The sequence below is a fragment of the Stegastes partitus genome, unplaced genomic scaffold (assembly GCF_000690725.1).
Source record: "Stegastes partitus isolate 25-593 unplaced genomic scaffold, Stegastes_partitus-1.0.2 Scaffold309, whole genome shotgun sequence".
NCBI lineage: Eukaryota > Metazoa > Chordata > Actinopteri > Pomacentridae > Stegastes > Stegastes partitus.
In genome coordinates, this window is record NW_007578040.1 from 392,527 (window position 1) to 401,608 (window position 9,082).

Consider the following 9,082-nt stretch of genomic DNA (forward strand, 5'->3'; position numbering starts at 1 on the left):
AAAAAAAAATAACAAAGACTACCAATATGGCCACAGCAAATGGAGGGTGTGGGGAGCAGTTCCTCAAGAAACATTCTTCAAAGCTTATGTTGATGGTGATGGATGAATTAATGATCGGATGAACGAGCGTGGAGGAAGGGAGGGAGGGTTACACTTGGGCTTTAGAACACTCTGGAACATATAAATGATCAATTGCGTCTTTCAGCAGAGAATAAAAAAAGTTTTGGCTGTCCAAAGCTGCAGTCAAGCCACGGAGAAAAACAGAGGGAGGAAAAGGATGCATGAAAGGATGGATGAAAGGAAGCGAAGGAGCTGGCCGCACACACTGCTGTGTACCGGCTCCGCAACTCCTCTTTCATTTTACTCCTGTTTAATCATCATGCTCTTATATCTCTCTAACATCTCTCATCCTTCCTCATCTTTCCTCCCTCTGCAGCGTCCCAAACAGAAGTCTGTTGTCTCGTTCCCTCTTCGGTTTTTTTTTTTTCTTTCTCTTATTCGTGTCCTTTTTCCTCCTTCCCGTGCCCCTCTTCTTCCTCCTCCCTCTGCCTTTTTCCCCCCCTTCGTCTTCGTTATACTTTCCATCTTCCACCAGCTCCTCCTCCTTTGTTTCCACCCCCCCTGCTCCTCCTCCTCCTCTTCCTCTCTACATGGGGAACACCAGGAAGCCAGAGAAGGTGGAGTATTTCCATCCTCCCATTAGGTTTCCTCTCTCCAGTTTGAGGTAGGCCCGGTCTCCCTTCTCCATCTGGATCAGAACACCATTGCTGGCCGCCTCGCGCGTCACGTCCTGGTCGCCGGCGAATGCCGAAATCACCGGCCAGCCATTGTGCATCAGGCTCACCTGGGTAGAGCAGGAGAGGACAGACAGTTTACAGAACGAAAACAGGGCGATGAGCACAGACACATGAGGACATTTGGTGTTTTCACTGCGTCGTATTTTTAGATTTTAAAGACGTGCGTGCAGCAATGCAGGTTTTTTTTTTTTTGCAGCTTCTCGCAGTGCAGTCAGCACATTATCAATAGATTTATCAAGGGTGTGCTTGTATAAGATTTAACAAAGACTTAGAGAGACATCCACACACACTACAACAACAAAAGACTCACACTGTGCCTGACTCAACAAATGTTTCAATGGGGAATAACGCCGTCCCTCTTACAGAGAGATGTAGCTGTCAGTGATGCGTCCCCTCCCTTCCCATGCAGGCCGGCCGGCAGCACGCACCAGACAGCCACTTTCATCACTCCTCTTTTCTAGCAGCAGCAGCAGCAGCAGCAGAAACACAAGCACTCCCTAGATTTGTTTCCCCTTAACTGAAACCACAGTTTTATGCTACCTCTGGTACCAGTGTGCTGCTAAAGCAAACCAAAATGAATTTTAGGGAAATGTCTGTTTATGCAGGATCACACTTTATAAACCCTGTGAGATTTCAAACCTTCCTTTGTGCAGACTCGCCGCAAGCCCATAAGAAGAGAGAAACAACACCGAGTTTGCGACTGGAGGCGAAAGTCTTGTTTCTACAAGACTGCGATTATACGGTGGCTGACGTGCAAAGCGTTCGGTATCATCCTTGCTTTGCAAATCGAGGCTTAAGTCATATTTAAAAGCTGATAATAAGGTATGAGATAGGGGGAAATGTGGCAAAACTTTCAAATATTTTACTGGAAGAAAATACAAGGCAGGTGGCTGAAATGTTCAAAAGTTTCTCAAATCACACGTAAACACACTGCTGCTCTGTATATATATAAGTGGATGTTCAGTAATAACTGTAACAGATTATATTGTGTTTGATGGTTTGGCCTTAAAAAAATACGAGGCAGGCAGCGAAAATGTGCAAACATTTCTCAAATCACATAAGACACCTACACAGCCTGCTGCACTGCATGTAGAAGTGGATGTTCAGGAGTAATTGTAGCACATTTGATTGTATTTTAAGGTTTGGACCAGCTATGAAACACTATGGAAAATGCATAAATAGATGGATTGTACCCACGCAATGTAATCCTTTCACTGTTTCTTCAAATTCAATTTTTCACCAGCGCTTGTGAGACATTTATCACCATTTATGGCATTTTCTTTATAAGAGATGGTAGAAAAGACACAAAGACTCATGATGCGTTCTCACCTGTTTACAGAAAAACTCGCAGACATTTCTTTGACCTTTTCTTTCTCCCGAGTGCAAAAGTGTATAAAGCTATAAAACGCAACAGTTTAAAGGGCCGAGGCTTCAGTGTGTATGTGTGTTTCTCTGTAACGTCTAAAATCAAGGCGCAACAATTGATTTCAGTCAGAAATTCACACCTGAGCTCTAAATATGTCAAAATATTTCTGTACGCCCTGGAAGCAAGTAATTGTAAAACTGTCACTAACTGATGGAACACAGTCATAAACATCCCATAATTATACACTTATCCACCTCATTCTGCCTGATGGTCAGGAGTGTGTGTGTGTGTATGTGTGTGTGTGTGTGGGCAGGAGATGGAGAGCCTGTCAGAGTCAAGAGCTCTCTTGGCCCGGTACTCCTCTTAATAGCCAACTGAACATGGCGACTCAGACCGTATGTGTGTGAATGCGTGTTTGCGAGTCGAGTGTGTGTGTGTGTGTGTGTGTGTGTTTGCTCTGAACAGCTCAGACTGTGAATCTGAAAATGAAAAACACTCAGACTACACTTAAATCAAGTTTTTAAATTATCAGAATGGAAACGCAGCGCAGGTCACGGCAAAAATGTACATTTCACAATGTCGAAAATTCAGTTCGCCGAGGCCGCGAAGGATTTAACTCAAGAAGTCGTCTGGTGAAGTTTACGTAGAATTATTATACATGCTTGTATTTGATGTATATTATGTACTTTTATACTCACTGGTGCTCAGTGTGAGCGCTCTCCAACCATCTGGCCCAAAGTTAATGTATTACAACCTGCCCAGCAAGCAGGGAACGTTCCCACAACATTGGCTAACTTCATATAGAAGTTCTAATAATGTTTTAAAGAAAACATCTAACGTGAAAAGAATATTTTAAGGCTATTCATCATTTCAAGTAATGTTCCTTTGAAGTTCAAGGTGAACTCAGGCAGAACGTTTTAAGGATGTTCATCATTTTAAGCAATGTTTCTATGAGGTTAAAAGGAAACTAAGACAGAACATTTTTAGGATATTTATCATTTTAAGTCACGTTTCCTTGAGGTTACAAAGNTATCATTTTAAGTCACGTTTCCTTGAGGTTACAAAGCAACTAAGACAGAACATTTTCAGGATATTTCTCATTTCAAGTAACGTTCCTATGAGGTTAAACGTGAACCAGAACAGAACGTTTTAAGGATATTAATCATTTTAAGTAATGTTCCTTTAAGGCTAAAAGTGAACTGAGACAGAACGTTTTAAGGATGTTTATCATTTAACGTAATGTTTATTTGAGGTCACAAAGGAACTAAGACAGAACATTTTAAGGATATTTCTCATTTCAAGTAACGTTCCTGTGAGGTTAAACATGAACCAGAACAGAATGTTTTAAGGATATTAATCATTTTAAGTAATGTTTCTATAAACCTAAAAGGAAACTAAGATGGAATGTTTCAAGGATATTTATCATTTTAAGTAGCGTTCCTGTGAGGTTAAAAGTGAAGTCGGACAAAACGTTTCAAGGTTATTTATAATTGTACACAATTTTTCTATGAGGTTACAAAGGAACTAAGACAGAACATTTTAAGGATAGTTCTTATTTCAAGTACCGTACCCATGAGGTTAAAAGTGAACAAGAACAGAACGTTTTAAGGATATTTATCATTTTAAGTAATGTTTCTACAAAGCTAAAAGGAAACTAAGATGGAATGTTGTAAGGATATTTATCATTTTAAGTAGCGTTCCTGTGAGGTTAAAAGTGAAGTCGGACAGAACGTTTTAAGGTTATTTATAATTGTACATAATTTTTCTGTGAGGTTACAAAGGAACTAATACAGAACATTTTAAGAATATTTCTCATTTTAAGCAACGTTCCTATGAAGTTAAACGTGAGCCAGAACAGAATGTTTCATTTGGAGGATGTTGTCAGATTGTTTTACATGATGACAAAAGAAGAACCAACATTCATGAAATGTTTTCAAGATGTTCTCGAGGTCTCAGATGACAGGATGTTTTTCATAAAACGTTTCTGTAATGTTTGATATTCACAATGGACATTTTGCCTGGAGCATTCTGAGGATGTTGACAAAGTTCTTCTATAAAACATGCCCACATGATTTAAAAAAAAGAAGAACCTTCTTAAAACGACATTCAGGCCTTTAAAGGAACATTCTGTGAACTAAAACAAAGCCGAAAACATCACTAGAACTTTCTCAGAACGTTTTTAGCACCAAAGAATTCTCGCTGGGTGACAAACGGTAATTATTTGCTCACACGGTTGGCTTAGAGTGAATTACTAACAGGCAGAAATATTTGTTGTCAGCAGCCTCAGACACTCACTAGAATAACTGCAGTATCACTCAGGCTAATATATGGGAGACAATGGGCTCATTTGAATTTCACAAAAATACAAATAACTGATGTTTTTCATCAGTCGGCTGCAATTAAACTCATGGCTGACACAAAATGTTGTTGTCAGCCTCTGCACCTACTTTATATACAGTAACCATCTGAGACTAACAAGAGGCGAAGGATGCCTCTCTCTCACTGTGAGATGAAAGAACATTGTTTTGGCTGTCTGACCTGAACTTAGCACTGCATGTGGGTAGGAAGGAGTCACCAAAGTCAGCGGGTTTCAAACTTCTCTTGTAGCAGTTTAAATTTAAGAAACGCGTACAGAAGAATGGGACTTCTGAGGCAGGCCGGTCTCTCACTTGAAGTCCCTCTCTGGTCATTGATTTAACCGTTAAAAGCTCATCTCTGTGCATCAAAGTTACATATTTTTCCATGAAAATAACCCCTCCCTGCCTTTAAAAGATGTCCCTCTAGAATGCACAGAGCTACAACATCCCTCTCTGCAGCTCAAACACAACAGCTCGTCTATGGTGTTGCCTGCTTATTTTTACTTACGATGTTTCCTTCAGTATATAAAAACCACATGCAACAAGGCAAAAAAAGACTGGAGGGGTTTTTAATATACACACCAGGGATGCACGTTGTTGACATTTTTGCGGATAGCCGATAATTTCCCTGAACGGTGATGATACCACTAATACCAGCAGTGTCGTGAGTCTAATTTACACCACGAAAACAAAACACTGCAGCACTGGTTTCTGTCTCGATTCCTCGCCGTTTCCAAGAGTCTGGATCTCATCCTGCTATGCGGCCGTCATAAATAACCAGCACCACTCCAGATTACACTCGAGAAACAAAAGGGGGTGAAAAGGACACGGTTAAAACAAACGGCGCAACCCTTCCTTGGCGGCGAGATTGAGGGGAGGTTCGTGAAGAAAAACGTTTTAGGCTCCCTTCAGTCTGACAAGTTTCTTTAAAATCTATAGCGTGTGGAGAGACGCAAACAAAGACTTGTAGTTAGACTTCGTAACCTGCTTAGAGAAGCAAAAATGGAGAGAAAACTAGACAGATGGCATAAACAGGTCGATAGCTGCATAGCTGTAGGTATGTATACATGTGTGGATGGATGACAGACAGCTAGAACTGAGGTAAATAAAAAAAAAGAGGAAGAGACCAGGGAAAGAAATGCAGAGGAAAGGCAGGAATCGAGGCGAGCAGGGAGAGGAAGGGTGAGCCGTGCTTTCTGTCCACTGTGCATGTAATGCTTCCAAACAGAGACGGCAGACAAAAAAGAAAACCCCCTACATCACTCCGTTACCCTCAGATACGCACACCTACCCAGCCGTTCAGCCAAGTCACTCATGTGGAACGCCGACAAAACCCCACATGTTTCTGTCCGTACGCACAAAACACACACACACACACAATCCCTCTTTCCTTCAGTCAGTTATTCAAACACGTTTCCTTGTTGTCTTTCTCGCTAAATCTCTCTTCAAACCTGGAGTCTTGAGCACTGCCAGGCTGGTTCGACAGTCAAAACAGCTAATGACTTTTTGGCTTTCCCACCCAAGTCTCAGAGCCAGAAGTCTTGTGTGATATTTGGCCCGCTGTGTGTAAAGGACAACAGATTTTATGAATGCAGATTAGCCTATAGTAGAGCATGATGAAACAAAGACCTTTTCCTGATTTTTTTTTTCTTGCTTCTCTTACACACAAGCGGCCACACAGGGGTCGGTGTGTGCCGCACGCCGGTGATGTATGGCTCTAATAAAGCTGTGACAGTGGCGTTGGAAGGATGGCACTGTGTTCACCACACACACACACACACACCTGTATGAGCAGAAATCATGTGTTGGGTGAGTCTTTGTGTGTCTGTCTACCACACACACACACACACACACACACACACTGTCAACATACACCCCTCACAATTACCAGCCATAAATATAAAAGCATGATAATAGGGCTTCGCATCACGTCAGGCCGCGATCGATCTGCATTCATTAATGCGTAAGCACCAATTAACCAGCGGAGTAATGGAGAAAGAGACAGAGCAACGTGGGAAGAGAGAAAGAGGGAACGTTAAAAGAAAGAAAAGAGAGAGAGAGAGAGAGAGGAGAGAAACATGGTGCGATGGCAAGAGAGTGTCGGAAATGGAGGGGAAAGAAAATCTGGCTTCCGATATGTAAATAGAAGTTGTCTGACGTCTCAGCGCAGCACTTAAAGCCTAACGACATGATGATATCCTGTTATTGCATCATCAATTCCTGTCCATTTGACTGTCTTGACATGACAATGATACTCTTCCGGTTATTTTCCTTTTTATCTTTGTTCACACTTTTTTACTATTCTCCCTTTTTTCATCTCTACATCATGCTTCCTTTTCTTGTCACATTTCTTTCCCTGTTTCCTCTGTCTTTTTTTTGGTTCTCTCTTTAGAGGCAAAAGACAGACGTGGTGATGATACATGCATAATAGTCCATCTGTCTGTGGTCTGTGACATCCCCTATCTTTAAAATTGCAAGTTTCCTATAGCGGAAGCTTTCTAAAGTTTGTCGCAAAAGTTAATTCAGGGTCATTCAGGAGATGGAAGAAAACAAAAGCCTACTTCTAACAGGAAAGGAAGTGTTGTCTGGGAAAACAAAGGCCAGCATCAGTGAGTGTACGATAGGATAGGAGGATGGATGAAGTCTGGCTCCATTCAAAGTCAAACTGATCTGCCAAAAAATACAAACTGAACGTTGAATAAATAACTTTAATAGTAATTCTAATTTACATTTACTAACCTCACTAGCATTGTTTCCAGCTCCCATTGTTGTCGCACAATAACAGCTGCCCTCACCTTGAAACGTATTGTTGAGTCAGCTGTAAGCACACAGAGTAGAAACAATAGGATTCCTGTGTAACGGCATCCGAGTGACACGACTGCAGGTGAATAACCAGCTGGTTTATGGGGGATATTAGCTGTGGCCCTCTCTAAATAGAAGTTTTTGACAGAAAGCGACTTGGATAATCTCATATTACTCCTAACTAGCTGCCTAACAGCCAGAGTTATCGTTTCTGGTGACACATTTTGCATTTTGGAAGGAAAGCTTTTCCTGCTTCCTAGTTCTCATTTATTACTGGAATGTGGAACATCTGTGCTGTTCAGGAGTCTTTATTTAGGTCAACCCTGTGTGTTTATTTGTTGTTTATTTATCTGGATTTTTGAGCAGATGTTGAGGAAACAGCTACTTTCCAGAATACGGTCTGGAAAAACAATTACAAGCCTGAAATTCTGCACATATTTGCTGTGTTTTGTAACCATTTTGAATAATAGTTCTGGGTTTTTTTTTTTTCCATTTCAGATTAAATTTGTAAATAAATAAAACATAGCTGTAGATTTTACTAAGGAGGGTCTGTCTGTTGAACTCTAGGCTCTAAAGCAGTCTAATGCTCAGTGATTGTGATTTAAAGCGGAGCGTTGCTTTGCTCCTGTTACATTTTCATTCACTGTGGTCTCCGTTTTCACTGCAATACAAAATCCTGCACCTCTGTGGAAACAGCAAAACCATGCCTAGAAGTAGAGAGGACTCAAAAATGTCTTACATGCAGTTTGACATGCAAACAGAAATTGAATTTCTTTGATAACTTATTTAATAAAAACACATTTTTCATTCGTTTCTGTACTTGTTTCCTCTCTGTTCTGTGTAAACACTGCCTGCAGCTCAGCCAAAAAGTCCCTGAATTGTTGGCATTGGACTATTGGTTGCAGCTGAGCCAGTAAAAGCTTCCTGGTGGCGTCAATAAATGCAGAATTTTTTGTTTTTAACAGAATCTGGTTAGAGCAAATATCTTTTTAGATGAACATAAAGTTGTTGAAATAACATCATGATTTTAAGGTTAGCTTGGGCTAATTTTCCAAACAGAACAAGTGAGTAGTTCAAGGACTATTAGAGAGTAGAAAATGTGATAATTCTTTGCACTTTCTGGCTCTAAAAATGCAGTAATTTTGCACATTTTCCCAACAAAAACCCAATTCTCTTGTTTGCACACCCACTATAACTACTACACAACATTAGGAAGTAATAGTAGGTGTCCTGCTATTTTCTGTACATTAAAAGTCAGTCTTCCTCAAGTCAAACTCATTCAAAATATATGTAATTAAAGCCAGTTGCTGAACAACAGATGCAGTCGATGTGAGCACAGTATCTAACAATCCCTTCCCAGAAAGCGCCACCGCATACAAATTACAGACAGCGATGCTCTTCTAATGAACTTCTCCTCCATTAGTGCCGCAGTGATCGCTGCAGCCTCTCCACCTTCGCCGACAGCGTGATGAACATTATCCTTAATTTCTACCTCAGTGCATCTGATTGTTTGTTTGTAAGCAGGAAACCTCACTGAATGAACGTCTACCTGCCCTTTAGAGAACAGGCACAGAAGAGATTTGTCAGTGGCCGAAGCAGGTACGGAGTCGCATCTAATCGTCTCTGCAACAGCAATGAAAGTGCAGTTTCAGATGTGAAGTAAACTGGTAAGAACTTCTACTTTTACAGGAAATTTGGTCTATAAAACTGGTAAATGTTGCATCACTGTATCCCTGAGTGCCATCTACTCAGGTGTATTA

At 40.9% G+C, this 9,082-nt stretch overlaps 1 protein-coding gene across 1 annotated transcript in view; it reads right to left on the bottom strand.

Annotated features, from left to right (window-relative positions):
- Positions 1 to 646: 646 nt before the first annotated feature.
- cbln1 (cerebellin 1 precursor) overlaps positions 647 to 9,082 on the bottom strand; it is a 17,664-nt gene continuing 9,228 nt past the window's right edge. Inside the window, exon 3 of the mRNA XM_008283402.1 lies at positions 647 to 844. Within this exon, the coding sequence (XP_008281624.1) occupies positions 647 to 844 (198 nt within the window). The remainder of the gene's footprint in view (positions 845 to 9,082) is intronic.